The sequence below is a fragment of the Musa acuminata genome, chromosome BXJ3-3 (genome assembly GCF_036884655.1).
Source record: "Musa acuminata AAA Group cultivar baxijiao chromosome BXJ3-3, Cavendish_Baxijiao_AAA, whole genome shotgun sequence".
Taxonomy (NCBI): domain Eukaryota; kingdom Viridiplantae; phylum Streptophyta; class Magnoliopsida; order Zingiberales; family Musaceae; genus Musa; species Musa acuminata.
Genome location: NC_088351.1, coordinates 31,925,638 through 31,942,404, shown reverse-complemented (window position 1 = coordinate 31,942,404; position 16,767 = coordinate 31,925,638). Strand labels below are relative to the sequence as shown.

General features: G+C 44.7%; 2 protein-coding genes and 1 long non-coding RNA gene across 3 annotated transcripts; 1 reads left to right on the top strand and 2 right to left on the bottom strand.

Annotated features, from left to right (window-relative positions):
• The first annotated feature begins 1,756 nt into the window (after positions 1–1,756).
• Positions 1,757–3,793, top strand: LOC135633503 (uncharacterized). Its single transcript, XR_010495033.1, has 2 exons — positions 1,757–2,614; positions 2,734–3,793. It is a non-coding gene; the product is annotated as an uncharacterized LOC135633503 (long non-coding RNA).
• A 6,837-nt stretch (positions 3,794–10,630) lies between these two features.
• On the bottom strand, positions 10,631–11,812 carry LOC135633270 (myb-related protein 308-like). The gene is made up of 3 exons (XM_065142562.1): positions 11,625–11,812; positions 11,410–11,539; positions 10,631–11,315 (listed from the first exon to the last, which is right to left on the bottom strand). Exons 1-3 carry the CDS (start codon positions 11,752–11,754, stop codon positions 10,934–10,936), a joined length of 642 nt encoding a protein of 213 aa, XP_064998634.1. The 5' UTR covers positions 11,755–11,812; the 3' UTR covers positions 10,631–10,933.
• Positions 11,813–13,775: 1,963 nt separating this feature from the next.
• Positions 13,776–16,063, bottom strand: LOC135632441 (multicopper oxidase LPR1 homolog 1-like). Its single transcript, XM_065141030.1, has 3 exons — positions 15,786–16,063; positions 14,187–15,644; positions 13,776–14,029 (listed from the first exon to the last, which is right to left on the bottom strand). The coding sequence occupies exons 1-3, from the start codon at positions 16,008–16,010 to the stop codon at positions 13,976–13,978; spliced, it is 1,737 nt and encodes a 578-aa protein (XP_064997102.1). The 5' UTR covers positions 16,011–16,063; the 3' UTR covers positions 13,776–13,975.
• Positions 16,064–16,767: the final 704 nt, after the last annotated feature.

Here is a 16,767-nt window from a genome sequence, read left to right as displayed (position 1 = left end):
TTCGTCGTCTTTCTCGTTGTTGCCTCCCCTGATCCTCGCACCTCCAACTCTCCCTCTAAAGAGGTACGACTCTCCTCGTTATTATTTTTTGGATCAAGATCGTCGAGGGCGGACGATGTTGTATCGGGATATAGAAAATAAGTGGAAGACATGTTCGCACAGAGGTTCGACTGGCTTAGGTTCATCAAGACGCTAGTGACAATACATCGATGACTTCATAGTACTCTTTCTCAACACCTCTCTCTTTCTCGATGCTTCTCATTCTTCTTCGAATGTCCTCTTCTTCGTCTCATTGTAACCAGGCTAATATCGCCCGATAACAAACGATTCGCCTATTAATTTGCTGACGGACCGATATATATCATCCATATCAGACGGTATGGAACGATATTAAAAACCAATATATTTTTCACTTGATGTCTATTATAAAATAACACAAGTATTTCGAGAAGAAAATCGTGTTGCTATTTGACTGGCCAATCGACCAATAAATTTTTTGATTTTTAAATAATCCATCTCCTCTCAACTTAGATCTTTTGGTTAACACTAATGTAAAAGGGAATGTATCCATTTGTCAATAAAATTCTCTAATTTTTTATTTTAAAAAATAAGATAGATTAATTAAAAGTAATGGTGCTATGGTGAGCAGATAATAGATAGGTTACAATATATCAGTGCACACGGAAACAGACGAGATTGTTCTGTGGTGTGTTGCTTCTGCGAATCGAATTCCACCGCCAAAGTATGTAGAAAAGAGCGACGGGACACAGGATATGGATGCTCGATGCCGATGGGCGCATCATCTCATCTCAGCTCGGCGTTCGTCCCTAATTTGGACAGCACCTGCGGCCGCCGCTCTTTGTCGACCCAACGTAGCTGAAAAGCCCATGATTCCGATCGCCGACAACCGCTGTTGCTCATCCACCACCGCTGTCCCATCGGTCCGCTGCTGCAGATTTATTCGTCGCTTCGGCCTCTGCGGGCCTCGAAGGCTCAGCCACTGCCTCTTTTCATGCTCTTTCTTATTGCTTTATTTTACGTGGATGCCTCTTTCCATTACACTATTTAGCATATCAATGCATAGAGGAGCGCCAAACGTTGGAGTTAGGGAAGGGTCGGTCATTCAAGACTCCGTCAGATGTCAGCGGATTTGAAACGATCCCGCAGCTTTGAAGCTGTCTGTTCTCCATATATATATATATATATATATATATATATATATATATATATATATATATATATATATATATATATAACAATCGATTTACTTGAGATGTCCATATCTTTTTCATATTACAAGGTCACACAGCGGTTGTAGTCTTCCTAAATCACATTGGAATTGTGGATTCACTACAGTAGAACAGCCCAACAATGGTTGCAATAGTCTTCCCATTAGAGGCCCAGACGTGTTGTTTTCGTCTTCCCTGCTTTCTTTCATCCAATCTCCCATGTCCCCACTGGCAATGAACTTGAACGAGAAATTGGAATTCAGTTCCCAAAAAGACGAAGCCAAATAACACCTGAAGTATATGTTTTCTCGAATAATCCAAAAAACAAGCTGATACATAGACAAATCTAACTTGAAATCGGAAGCTCGTTTCTACATAATCTCAACTCAAAGTGTTTAGGATGTCATTGGTGGATTTAGGAATCATATTATTCTTGGATCGCCCATGGGCTGTGCGTCGCACCCACACACGCTGCTTTTCCCCGTCCCTATACGGTCACCCAGAATTTTCGTCCGTCTTCGCTTGCTTCTCTACGTATGGACCCCACACGCCCCCGTTCCACCAATTACATCCATGGGTATGACGTATGGCCACAAATAAAAGCTAATAGAAGGCTTCTATTTGGTTTTAGTTGCCTTCCCACACACGCCACCGGAGAAGGAATACAGGGGGTGATGGGACCCGCCTCTGGTTCTTGTTTTGAGCCGCGGGGTTCCTTCGCCGTAACACCTTTTCCTTTTAATGTCATCGCATGATTACAGTTGTCGGCAGGAGGATGGCTTTCCCGCGGCTCTCGTGACGGGACAGGCTGTGCTGCCGGAGCTCTTTATTGTGTGTCGTCGTCGCCATTACCGGTTTCGGAAACTGTGGGTAGCTGACAGCTCCCCAGATTTAAGAGCCGAGCTGCCAATGGACGGACGAGGGAGAGCTGAGAGTGAATAGAGTGGCCAGCGCTCTCATGATGACCACTCTGACAGTCACGCGCCGCTACGTTCCCCCGCGGATAATAGAAACAAAGACAGACAGAAAAAGAAGGGACATGGGGAGTTGCTCCCTCTGACCCACCTCTTCATGGAGCTCTCTGACCCAGCTCCAGCTCAGTGTTCTCCATGACTGACTAAGTGGCCCAGTTGATCCCCCAGAAAGAAGTGTTCGTGCTCGTGTTCTAATCTTTGTCAAACGTCAAGCTTGAACTCAAACACTACTGCTTCCTTCAGTCTTCGGCGTACACCCACGTACGTACGATGCAATAGAGTACAAATGTCAACAAACAAAGAGTCGTAGAAGCATTTGTTTTGCTTCGATTGAACGCGCAACGAGGGATCCTCTCGCGCCCATTGCAGCCTAATTCCGGTGGTACAGCGATCGACGTCGTCAATAATATGGTATCACTGTCTATTATTCTCTCTGTTGCTTTCTTGCTTTTTGTCGTTGTCGTACAGTATTATCCCACCATTTTCCTCACTGTAATCTTGCTATTTAATGGACGACGTTGCGGCATCAGACAGACGTCCGCTGACGCACCAAGTCAATCGTCTCACCGATGTCGGCAACTCCGGATGATGGGATACGGCATGTGATCTGGTCGGCGTCCGGCGTTACACGGAATCCGATCGAGAGCTAATCCCGGATAAGGAATACCGTGGCAGACACTATTAGTACTGTCATTATCCAACAAAACTGCCGCATCCTTGTGTACGTGACATTTCAGAGATGATGATGAATGGTTCAGCATAGTGTAAGGTACTCACGGGAGCAGCTGACCTTTCCACACGTACTTATAACATCCAGAAGCAGCCAACGCCTGTTTGATACACGGTGAAGGCAGAGAGAATCGAAAGAGATGAAACGAGGCAGAGCAGAGGCCGGGCTGCCGTCCTCCAAGGAAGCCGCCGAGTTCCCTGCCAAGGCCCAGCGGCGTCAGAAGGGGTCGACGCCCAAGGGATCGGCTTCGGCGGGGAGGACGAGGCAGGCGGTGAAGCCGGATCATGCGCGCAAGGGCAGAGGAAACGACAAGGGCCCGGCTGCTGCTCCGGCGGCCGACCTGCAGCAGTCTTCTACTGCTCCCGTTGCGCCCGCGGAGGAGGAAGTGGTGGGGTGGGTGGACGGGGCGGCGGAGCTGGGGGATTGGTGGTGGGGCCTGTGGGGCGTGGAGGAGGACAAGCTCTCCGGCTGGTTCCCGTTTGTGGACGAAGACTTCCTCTGCTCCGAGGCCAGGGGAGGAGAGTTGTCCGGTGGACTGCTCTGGGAAGAAGCTTACCACGACATCTGGCAGCTGCAACACATTTACGAAATCCCGCAGGCGGCATCCAATTGACGAAGGTCTAACCGCGGCTATCTCGTTCTTGCTTTTCTTTTAGGGTAGAGGAATCGAATGGGAAATAGAGAACGAGACAGATTAGAAGGAAGGGAGTGAAGGAACAACGAAAGCAGCAAGAAATGCAGAAAAATTGCATCTTTGGAAGCGGGTTTTTGTTGATCTGTTGGTCTTAATTTTTTGTTTTGCTAGTTGGTTTGTACAAATGGTGTCTGCTGAAGGAAAGCTGCTGCTTACTGATGCATCATATTGTGCTCTTGCGTTCTTTGCAGAGATTGCATTCCTTGGCTTAAGCTGAGTTCATCATCATCTTCGTTGCTCTTCACCAAAAGCTCCCTCGTCTGCTGGGAAACGGCATGCTATTGGAAGTCCACTACGGAAACAACAAGGAATAGAAGGAAATCGCGTCGTTGTTCTTCCAATTAATCTATTTTGTGAAACGAAATTTTAGAGCAATCAAAGAACTGAGTATGAACTCTGCGTAAGCCTCTATTTTCTAATCGGCTGCTTTAGATATAGCAGCCAAATCTAAATAGCCCATTTCCGGACTAATTACATATTACGCAACCCTTGTAGGATTGTGGTTCTTCAACTTATAAAAATCATATTACGCAGCCCTTTTACGATTGTGGTCAGTGCTCCCAATAATACATCAAGATTCGCTCATGGAAGTCAACCGGGAGAGCGACTAGATAAGTGCCCCACCATCCCATCTTCTATGAGGGTCAGCGCCCTTCGAGCACCGGAAGAGTGGTGACGTGCGAGAGGACAAAAGCTGGTTAGGATAGAAACAAACGACATGAAATGTAGTGATTTAGAATATGGTAAAACCAGGTGAAGATCTTCTTCTCCTTCAAGATTGTTTGAGGTTTAAAGGCTGTGCAGAGCGAGGTGATTGCATGTAAAACTATTGTTTGCTTAGACGTGGAAACCCGTTGGAATTCTACATATTTAATGTTGGAGGCTGCTTTGATGTATCAAACTCGAAGAAGACAAAAGGGAAAGGAATGCCATTGAAAGAAGATTGGGGTGTATGCACGTTCGATCACTCACGCCTTGTTTAAAGATCTTTTATTTTGCTGCTATGTGTATTTTTGGTTCCTCTCCTCTTATTGTTCGGCAAACCTTAAGCCGTGATCGCGTGGTGACATCCAAGACCATCTTGAGGACGAAGGTCTTGCTTGATCGAGTCAAGCTCGGATCGGGTAGGGATGCATCTCTTTCATGAGCTCGTCCGTCTGCCTTCATCGTCACCGAGTTCCTGCACACAGGCTTGGGTCGGGATGGGGAATGATCTCGACTTGGGCCCCTCCAAATCTCAAGTTAGTGGTCTCCTGAAGTTTTTCTGATACCCCTCGGTTAGATGCTGATGAGGGGTTCCTATTCTTGCTCATGGGGGTCAATCGTACGCGACCTTTGTCGGCGACCGACCTAGCAAACGTACCTTCGGGCGTCCATCGCCCGGGATACATGGGATGGCAGCATGCGGAGTCGTCCCGGGTATCCCGGAGCGGTCCTTGTTGCGGCAAGGCTAGTCGGCACGGAGCCAGACGACGCGAGGAGGTGACCACTGTTGTCCCGGATTGGCACTACGTCTCCCTCCCGAGGCTTCGCACTCGAGCTGATGTGGCAGGGGTTGAGTCCTTGTGGGGTGATCCATAATATGTCCTATCACTTATGACACAAGCGATAGATACATGAAGTAGGCTTTTGGCATTGGGATAAATATTAATCAGTGCTGTTAGCATGATGATCAAAACATTCGTTTGATGGCCAACAAAACGAAGAAACATTGGGGAAGCCCCAATCCTGTTAACATATTATTGTTGATTCGAGACATCGGCAATTGAGAATGTTGATGGCTTGTGTGAAGTCATTGTATGAACAATACAAGATTATCGAGATAGGAGCTCAGATTTCATTTGTGCAAACGTCAATTCAAGATGAAGATGATGCGAAAACATATTGTATGAGTATGTGTTTGCAAGCACCTGAGAGCAAATCAAAGCTGGAAAAGTTTTTGAATGACGGCTGTGAACCACTGAAAGCTAAGGTCGAGTTATATATGTTGAATCTGTGGATACATGAAGGAGGTTTTTTATGATGATGATTAATAGATACTCTCCACTGTGTCTTCTGAGAGTGCTTTTAGCACTGGAGGAAGGGTACCTGATCCTCATCATAGTTCCTTGTTTCCACAGATTGGATTAGGTTGAAGATTTTGAGGAGCTCGAGAGATTAGAACAAGATAATTTGGTAGAAATGCTTTATATAATAATGAATTATTCCTTTTTTTTGTTTTTCTTTTTTACAGTAGGCTTCTCATCATGCACATGAAATTACGAGTTACTAGTCTCGATGAATAAGGGAGATGCTTTTCAACATTCTGGTGTTATATTTATCTTTATAAATATTAGTGTCTTGTTTCTTGCTCCAATTTATAATTCTTCAGATGAAGATCTACAATTTGGATCAGAAAGTTGACTCACTGCTATGTAACTTTTATATTGCAAGTTAAAATGTTATTATGTTGGAAAAGTAGTATTTTTTTTAAGTTCATAATTTTATCCTTCTAATTATATCATTAACATGTTTGAAGCACTCAGCAAAAGAACATCCATGTTGGTTGGAACAGTTGAATCAATATGTCGCATGCATCATGATATAGCATATTTTGGTATCTAACCGATACGACACATCAACTGTCATAACAAACTCGATGTGACATCCCCTGAGTGGACGTGTCTCGAGCCAACTCAACATCATAAGCCCGAGGCTAGTTAGTCTCCAAACACCATCCCTCTACGCCTACTTCGCTCGAGGCTATCCGGGATGACACGACCATGTATCAAGCCACATAGGAGGTAAGAAGCAACGTCGAACGAGACTAAATCGAGTGAATCAGACAATGCCTGCACCCAATACACAGGTCGATCACTTGTGATGTTAGCGGGCATTAAACACTCACGTACGATGATGACCTGGGATCATTAAAGCTGTTACGTACGGCCGCATGTAGGAACAAGTATAAAAGCCAACCCCATGAACAACATTGGGGTCGAACCTTATACACATACACTCAAACTTCCTCATCTCCAACTCTTGTTAACTTAAATATCGGAGGGGTTGAGTCAAGAATCCCTCACCTGATTTCGATCTATGTATAGGCTTCTGACGGACAGCTAAAAGAGTGATCTTCAACCTCCACCTAGGAAAACAAGGCTCACGCCCTCTCAACCAAACCTCGGGTTAACATGCTTCGGCTCAAAGACCATGCTAGTGATCTTAAGTACTTGGGATGAGCCAACTAGCCACAATATAGCAGTGCAAAACACATCATATACTATTATTTGTGCTCTTCTTGAAGCTTGATGATACTAACAACAGATTGTAATAGAGTAATAAGTTGCAACGGAAGAAGATCCTAAGCAATGGAAGTGGAGTTTTGTCATAACATTTTATTTTAGAATGCTTAGAATAATATTTGTGATATAATTTTTTTAAAAATATCGATATAATTGGATCAGAATTTTAGTTGGGTTAAAGTAAATCGAATCGATTCACCAAATCAAGTCGATTCATTTAAAATTTATATATTTTCTAAATAAATTAAAATTAAAAATCGATTAACTAGATTGAATAGGTAGATTTAAAATGATTTTATTCGAAGCACCTTACTTTAATCGAACCAAACTTTTTTTTCGATTTGACTCGATTCCGCTGGTGATAAAAGGCGTAGTTGCGGTCGAACCCTTTCCAACCAAACTGCTGGACCGCGTACCATCGCCAGTCTCCACCATCCCATCCTCGTCTGGCTGAGGAAAAACCAGCGTCTAAAGACTTGCTAATGTGCCAAAACTTTTTGGTCCCTCTCTTGCTATTCCAATCTCTTTATCTCCTCGTTGTCATTGGAGATCCGACGAGCACCGCGACAAACGTGCTGCTGTTGACGAATCCACATTTTCCTTCGCCATCGTCATCGTCTTCTTCTGTTACCCTCTCGTATGTCTTACGAAACAAGATCTGTGATATGCGTGTTTCCTGGAGAAGGATGGATTAGCGTGGTCTGTTTACGTCCTTCAACCCGCAGCAGCTTGTATTACTCGACGTCGAAGCATCCAAAGTACCTTTGTTACGCTGCAACACATCATGTGAAGCTGGTCTCATGCAGGCCACCAAATAGGTCCGATGTGTATTGACAATGGCGCTGCGAAACCTCCTGTTCATTTCGAAATCGACTTGGAGCTACTAAATTATCTCAACATCAGTCTCAAATGTATCTAATGGAGAGATGGAGATAGGATTCATTTGGCAGTGATTGAGGCCACCCAACTGTCCCAATCATCTAACTATTGCCAAACTAAAGAAGTATCCGAGGAAGAACGTGGCGTCAACAGATCCCATTCAATTAACTCAAATCTCGATTCAAACATTTGCAGTCGAAAGCCCACAAGAGATTTTAGGTAGACGTTGCAATCGTTGTTTGTCTTCATGACAGAGGATTAAGCTAACTGGTTAGACTATAAAGTTCGGGAAAATTGATGATCGGGATATCATAATTTGCTGCTGACGTTGTATTCACGAACAAGTCAAGACTGCTGTTTGAACATTGAAGAGCCTCGACGTCTCGGATGTGATCCGTCATAACTTTGAGCTCGTCTTTGCCCATCTCCCTTGATATTACTGTACAACTACTTGTCAACCACTGTGGAATGTCGAGAGAGGATCCATGGAGTTGTGGTCGGAGCTGACCGGTAGAAATCATGTCAAGTTGCTCATTGACATGGCCTCCTTGTGCGCAATCTTGCAGTCTGGTTAGAGGAAGACTCGGCCATTCCTCGCCATTTTTCTGACCTTTACCAACGTCTTCGGTCGGTCTTCTGCCTTGAGACGTAGTAACGTTGTCTCTTTTGCAGTCTTCAACGTTTGCTCCTGCGAAACGAGAGCAGCATCCTATCTATACCTGAAGGAGATATCAGCTCATATCAGCCTTAACGAGGATGCATGCATGCGACGTATAGTTCATAGTTTCCGCCTTAGCAGCTTACCGACTTCGTAGAACTAATCGAGAGATATGTCCGAAACAGCAGGTGACAAGTGCTCCCAAGTTCTGTGGATCATCCACGACAAGTTGGTGGTGTCCGATCGGCACTCTGAATGTGGGCGACGAAGGCTTACTAAAATGATGTGCTGCTCGACAGCAAGCCATGCTTGACCACACCCTCCCAGGAAAGAAGAATTAAGTGAAAGAGATCAATCATGTCACATCACCGAGTGATTCAAACTGCTTTGCCGTGGTACCACCGAGCATTCTTTACATGGATTGGTATGTGGAGTAGATATCCGAAACAGATGCGACCGAGAGGAGAGGCAGATATGGATGCCGACAACGTGTCGTCACCTACCCGTCAAGGCAGGTGCACGAGTCCCGTGGGGATCTCTGCCATTGTGGCACGTACGGTGGGTGTCTGCACAGCATCACTCTGGGAGTACTCTCGGTGGCGTTCTACTTCGAGTTCAAGGGGTAACACCATCGGATGTCAGTGCCATGGGAGGTAGCAACCACGAAGCATTCATCTCCAGAAATGATAAGGTGCATATGAAAGCAGGGAAGTTCCATCTGACGCTCTGTGCCATTGGAAAGGTGGTCAGGGCTCTCTTTCATTTGCTCTCGAACTTTGACGTTCAGCGAAACTTTCAGAGCGTGTCCGTAGCAGCAATCACCTGAGTGATTTCTCATTTTATTTTATTTTTCTTGAATTCATCAAAAGAAGGTTCCTTTTAAGATAAAGGAAGATTGCATTGTTTCCATCATCGTCATTTATATCTATATTGACCTTATATAAGTTGATTTTTATATGTAATCATTTTTACCATTCTTTTCTTAATTTTTTACCTCTGAAAAATCTCAGGACGAATTTCCAAAAAAAAATCATCTTTTTTTTTATTTTTTATTTCAAAAAGTATCCCATTTTCAAATATGCTAACATATCCTCCTTTTTATCTCATATCTGGAATATCATTTCTCTCTCTTTTTCTTTTTTTTTTTTTCTTATGGACTGTAATACCTAAAAAATATCATAATACAGTGAAAAATAATATAAAATAGTATTTTTCTAAAAACACTGTGATTATATTGTGTTATAGTATTTTTAACAATACAAAAAAAAATATTATGTAATGTTATAATCTTTCTGTATTATGTTATAATATTTTTCTGATATTGCTAACTACACTGTAACTAAAAATAAAAACATTATAATTGGGTTAGTTTAGATAAAGCTAAAATTGACTTATAAGAGTCAAATAAATATATTATTATTAATTTTAATTTAAATAATTTTATTAATAGATCAGTTAGTCCATTAAATCCGAATCATGACATTTGATATCAGAATCAATTTAATATATTGATATAGTGAGAGGGTTTGAGTAGGAACGTTACGACCTCACATGTATTTTGTTATGATATTTTGATGAAGTTAATAGTTCAGCTAACCCATTAGACTCGGATCAGGACTAATTTGTATAAAGTAAATAATTACTATATAATTTTGAAAATGTTGGGTACTTTTCAGAATAAAGAAAAAGAGGATTGTTTGTTTGGAATTAGTATAAAAAAGAATCCTATGCATCGTTGATTGATAGATAAATTGTTTCTGTTGTACCAACGAAGGATCTTTCAAGCTGAGGAAGGTCACCCGCCGCATTTATTACGTAGACACCGGGAATGGTAGGTTTATGTCGACATTGGACATCACAATGTCAAGGATTGTTTTGCGGATTTAGACTGACCAAATCTTATATGGTTTGATTTTATATCACTTTTCTTCTCTCTCTTAGCAGATCTTTAATCCCTAATCCACTGTGATGCTAATGGCTCCTATACACATGCCATTCTCCTTATTGTTAGTCGAATTCATTAGTATATATATACATATACATATATAACCAATTATTCTTAAGTTGATAGGACTTGGAATTGAATTTTTCTGCCAGGATTTGTAACACCTCTGTATACAATTTGTCATGAAGCTCAAGTTGCTGGCTATTGCGCGCGCGCACACACAAATACAGTAGAACAGAGGATGTTAAGGTTTCGTGACAAAGATATATATACGTCTGCTGTTGTGGCTTCATATTACAATACTTTGGAGCTTCTTCTAAACTACAAATCCTTTGTTGTGTTGTACGACAGTTACCTTCGTCAATTCTGATTTGTGTCTGCCGCTGCAGCACAGCAAGATATGTATATCTTCTGTGGGTTACTGCGATTACGCACATACCACAATCAACGCAGATCTGTACATAATCTTTGGAGCACTCATGCCCTCTTCGACGTTACCTCCACTCGACCTTTCTGATACAGGGCATTAATCATCCCAAGTTAGCGAAAGAGAAGGAGCGTCGGGTTGGCCGTGTTCTTCTCCATGACCGATGACGGTATGCAGATCGTAAGGTCAAGGTTTAGATCCGGCAAGCCGCTGGAATTCTCCTCCAGGCTGCCGCTACCAGCACACAGCACTCGGTCGTCGCCCACCGTGGAGTTGAGATGCCAGAACGACATGTTCTTATAGTTTCTCGTGCCGTCACTCGATGGAGTTGCACTGTTTGAGCTCCGAGATTGATGGAGCGGCACCTTCCGGGCCACGCGGTGGTTGTCAGGATCGATACCCATGCTTGTGAGCTTCTTCCTCAGATGAGAGTTCCAGTAGTTCTTCACCTCGTTGTCGGTTCGCCCCGGCAGCCTCCCAGCTATCAACGACCACCTGAAACAAATACACCGCGAACCCTTCCTTGGACGTGGATGCATAAGCCGGAGTACCATAGTTGATTTGCTTCTCGTGGGATCAGATGGCATACCGGTTGCCGAGCAAGGCATGGAGCTTGATGATGAGGTCGGCTTCGTCCTCCTGGAAGTTCCCTCTCTTAACATCAGGCCGGAGGTAGTTGATCCATCGAAGCCTGCAACTCTTACCGCACCGAAGCAGCCCTACGAAGAAGGAAAAAGGAGTAAGTGCCGTAGGATCGTTAAGCCACGAATCCCAGAAGTTAACTTGCATTTGGTAGTCAGAAACCTGCAGCCTTGGGGAGTGCTCTCCAGCAGCCTTCTCCATGCACTCCGACGTAGTCGATGAGCTTCTGGTCCTCCTCTTTGGACCACGCCCCCCTGTTGGTGCCTTGCTTATCACAACAAGGGCTCCTCATTGCCGTAGAGCAGAGGCAGGGAGAGAGAAAGAGGTGCCAAGATCTGAGGTGTCTACGGAGGATCGTTGCAGGAGACTATATAGTGGGAGTGGAAGATGGTCAGGAACTGGTCGCCATCCGTGCAGGTGGGTTGCGGGCGAAGAGTTGACGGGAAGACTGGTGGTTTAAAGTTGGGGGTTGTGAAGGGGGTGTGCGGCTTGGTAGTTGCAGATAGAACTTAGAAGTCTTCGTGCCTCTTCCAGGAAAGTGACCAAACTCCGTAGATATCTCGTCTTCCCTAAATATGTCCGAAGAACAGGAGCTGGATGCACGCATGGCACATGCTCCCAAGCTGACCGATAGATTTCCCTCTGTGCCCAAGCGGTCATCTCCCCACCATTACACTGACGCTTTGTTATGCTTCCTCCCTTGATCTAAAGGAATCTCTACTTCTCTATCAGTGTTATCCACCTGCATGGCCTGTGCATGGGGAAGTAGAAGAAACCCAACAGAGAATCGCTTCGTCGTCGTTTACTTGGAACCAGTAGTTTCGGACAGCACAAAGTCAAGAGCTATCGCGTTTAGGCTTTAGAAAAGCTTGACTTAGCGGACGAATGGGGATCGAACTGGTCCGTCGGTCATACCATATGCGGCCACGGGTCTGAAGTCTGCGTGCGTTGGCAGGAAGTTGAGACCTATATTACCTTTCTGCCCGTCTCCTTCTTTCGTGGCGAACACTTCGACTGTGCTACTCCTTTTTAGAGTATGAAATGTCTTGATTTCCCCTGCAGCATGGAGGGTTCTATTGTTAACACTCGTATTCTTCTTATAATCTTTTCTTCGCGCGAGTAGAACACCCATTCTCGTAGTTTTGTTGACTACTATAAGAGCAGAACACCTGTTTCGAAACGGTGCACTTGGTGACAAAGATGCGGGGAAAGCGGTCTAAACTTGATCTACTAACCTGAGCACGTCAACGCCATACGTCTCCGTGGTCAACGCTCATCGTAGTTCTTTTCTAATTGAGAAAGTAATGACCGTCCTTCGGTAATGCTATGAGTTCTATGTCTCGACAGTTCTGCCATGTCAGCATAATCCCAAAAGATCCCAATCCATCGCTCCGATCGGAAGAGGGCTTCTTCGAAAGTCAAGCCCTCCTTTTCTCTCTCTACATTTTAATCTCATTTTTGGTAGTCTTACTTGAGCACAAGGGGGATCTCATATCGAGTCTTGGCACCTACATTACTTTTGGCTCGATCATATGTCTCGACTCAGAATCAAATTGAGCTGAGCGACATCGACATTGGTTAACCTGCAATTAGAAATAATTCTGTTCTTTTTTTTTTACGACACAATAAGTTATTCTCAACATGATATAAGAACTAATGTTCACCAAAAAAATAAAACATTACTGATGAGATAAAAAATAGTTCTATATCGCTAAGATTTCAAAAATATATTTGGTTTTGGATTTAGTTGGTGCCCAATTTTTTTTTTTTTTTTTTTTTTGTGTTAGATTGAACTTATATATATTTGAGTCAAACTTGTTAATTTTAAAACCTCAATAATTGATATTTTTAATTTTTTTTATCATCAATCGGTCATTTCTTCACAACTATACTTCTTCTATAAACGTTGATCTTAATCTTTTCATGAGCATATTTTATATGACGTAAGTGTTAATTACATATAACCCTAATGTAATATTTCGATTCTTATACTTTCAAAAACTATATTAGGATTCTTATACTTATATATATAAGTAAAATATTTAATCGTGTCGCCATCGATTTTATTGACGAAAATACTACAGGATTTATCACCGAGCATGTATAGTATTTTTATTACCCGTGTCAATGATGTGAGACGAAATTAGATTGAATATTTTACTTTCGTAAATATAAGAATCTTAATATAATTTTTAAAAATATATAAATAAAAAACAAAACAAAAAATTAATTATAAAAATATATATTTAGTTGGATGATGTGATAGCACATCGGAGGTCACAACTCAAAACAAAACAGCATGAAACAAATATGTACTTCTGAATCGTGTACGACCTGATTATTTTTTAAGAGAGTGTTTTACAAACAAATCACTAAGTACTCGTCGTCAACTACAATTACATCAATCGCAACAGACAAAATCCAAGTAGTTGCGGACGATGTCCCTCTAATCTCTATTCATGATAAGAAACCAGCGTTAATCCTACGAAGAACTCTCTACCATCGGTATTTCCTCAACTTCTCAGTGTGAGGGGTCGAATCATTGCATTGTCCTCGTGATCGAGAATCTGCACATGAGAAGATAAAGGTTCATTGAAATCAGGTAAACGATGACAAGTGGAAAACTCCATCTGGTCTAATCTACGTTCTTTGCACGAGCTACACACATTCCATTTGCTCCATATGCGTCTATGAATGAGATAAAAAAGAGTACGAACCACTTACGTGGCAATGATAGACGTAGCCAGGCTGCTTCGTTGCATCAAACGGGTAGGGCGGGTCCTCGTCGATGAGCTTAAACTTCACTACTATCGTGGTCATGTGGCCCGGCTTGATCTTCGCTATGTTCTTCCACGTCTTCTCGTGCTCCGGCGCGGCTTCCAGCTGCCCCACTGCGTGAGCCTTCACGTTGCACTTGATGGCGTCGTTCATCCGCCTCATGCATGCCGTGAACGCCTCTAGATCCACCAGCTCCCTCACCCTCACCGCCTGAAACGTCGCCAGATGCAGGTGCAGCGGGTGGTTGTCCTCCGTCAGGTTGATCACCTCCCACACCTCGGTGCTCCCCGCCTTCGGCGTCTCTGTCGCTGGGTCCTCCAACCTCTTACCGTTGATGTACAGGTGCGTCGGCTCGCCGGTCGCGCTCTGGTACTCGTACAACACGATGTACCTCCTCGCCGTCCCCTCGTTTTCGTTCGCCACCGGGTAATTGGCCATTAAGGTCGCCGGAATCTTAGAGTCGTCCTTCGTCTTCTCGGGTGATATGACAAACTTCATGACCTTGCTGCTCTGGGTGCTCACGGGGTCGCCACCGGGGAATGGGTACGGCGCGCTATTGGTTAGCCTGACGGTGGAAGTTGCCGACTCGGAGAAGTCGATGACGACGTCGTAGATTTCGGCCGGCGCGATAAGGATGCTCGACGTGGTAATGGGCCTGCGGAGGTAAGTCACATCTGAGCCGATCACGGTGAAGGGCAGACCGTCGGACAAGGAGAGGTGGAAGTAACGAGCGTTGCTGCTGTTCAGGATGCGGAAGCGGTACTTGCGGCTCTGGACGGCGAGGTACGGCCAGGCTTTCCCGTTGACGACGATGACCTCCCCGAAGTACTCGGGCTGCCACTGAGGGTGGACGGTGGGGTTGTTGCCTCTGTAGTTCATGTAGAGGGAGCCGTCCTTGTAGAAGCTCCGGTCGTCAAGGACGAGCTGGCGGTCGTACTCGTCGCCGGCGGGGAGGCCGAGGGGGGCCTCGACAAACGGGTTGCGGATGATATAGATGCCGATAAGTCCGGCGAGGAGGTTGGCGCGGGTGAGGCCGAGGGCGTGGTCGTGGTACCAGAGGTTGCCAGGGTGCTGTACGTTCGGGTAACTGTAGTTTGTCTGCGTCCATTTCGGTCCCTTCTCGCGAAACTTAGCGGTGTACCATGCGAAGGCGCTGCCATCAGCCTGCGGTTCGTGGATGCCTCCGTGGAGGTGGACGACGGCGGGGACGCCGCCGTGCTTGGGGATGGCAACCGGAATCGTCGGGTCCCATGGGAGGATGTGCTTCTCCGGGAGGTGGTTCTCCCAGGTCACGTTGAGTGGGACCCCTTGGATGGCCTCGATGGTCGGGCCTGGGAACGTGGCAGCCTCGCGGCTGGTGCCGTAGATGAAGACGGTGGTCGCCGGCAAGTCTCTATGGAATTTCTGCACGAAGCACACAAATAGAGGACAAGCGTCAAACTTTGTTTAGTCATCCCAAAAGGCACTATGAATCATAGTACGTAGTCGAATGGATTAGCCATGCATCGGTTACAATCTAAGAAGAAGGATAACGATGAACCATACCCATTTCTTCTCGAACATGCCAATGGTTAGGCCAATGGACATTGGCCGGCCATCCTTTATGGAATAGCCATAGATTCTAGGCATCATCGGCAGCGGCTCGACGTACTTCTTCAGCGAGTGAGCTACCCGTCGAAGCGTCTTGTCGGTCACCGGAGAAGGCTCGCCGGTTCCGGCAGCCAGACAGGCGACCAGGAAGAGAACTGCGAGCACCGACTTAGTCATCATTCGATCGCACAGCTTTCCTGCTATGAACAAAAGAATACAGTCGTTAGAGCTTATTCTGCTGCTGCTTTTGGCAGAGGAGGTAAAGGAGCGAGCATGCACTAAAGTAGATGAAAAGCTAAAGATGAAAAGATGATGGTCGAGGATGTGGCCAGCACAAACAAGTACTGATGTGACTGTTTTCTTGGAGAAGATGGCGACCATATGATTGCGGTTGAGGATGGTGGAGGTGATCGACCTCAAGGCACTCCCGACGTATGAAATGATTGCGGGAAAAGATAAGATGTACAGTAGTGGAGATTGCGGTGTGATAATGAACTCATTAGCCTTTCGAATCCCTTATGACTTTATGGTGTGCAAACTTCGATTGCAGTTGTAAAGGTAGCGAGGTATAAGCTGCCTTCCACATACATGGACCCCCTGAGCTCAGAAATGGTTGGCACACGGCATGGAGGACACCATTAACAAGATTGACTTCACCCAAGAGACAAGAAGATATCTAATGCACTCTGCAATCGATCTCATTTCCCAGAACAGGAGAACACTATAATGGCAATGGCTGGAAATCTTTCTATCTAGAAAATGATGATGATGAGGAACTCATTGTTTCAGCTACACACCCTTCATTTCAGATAATAAGACGTATGCATGAATGAGAAAGAGGAGATCCTAACAACTGAGACAACTCGATAGGTATGATGAAAATAGTCATGTGTTTAGATGATGAGGATGGATTAAAATAATAATATCATTTCGTTAA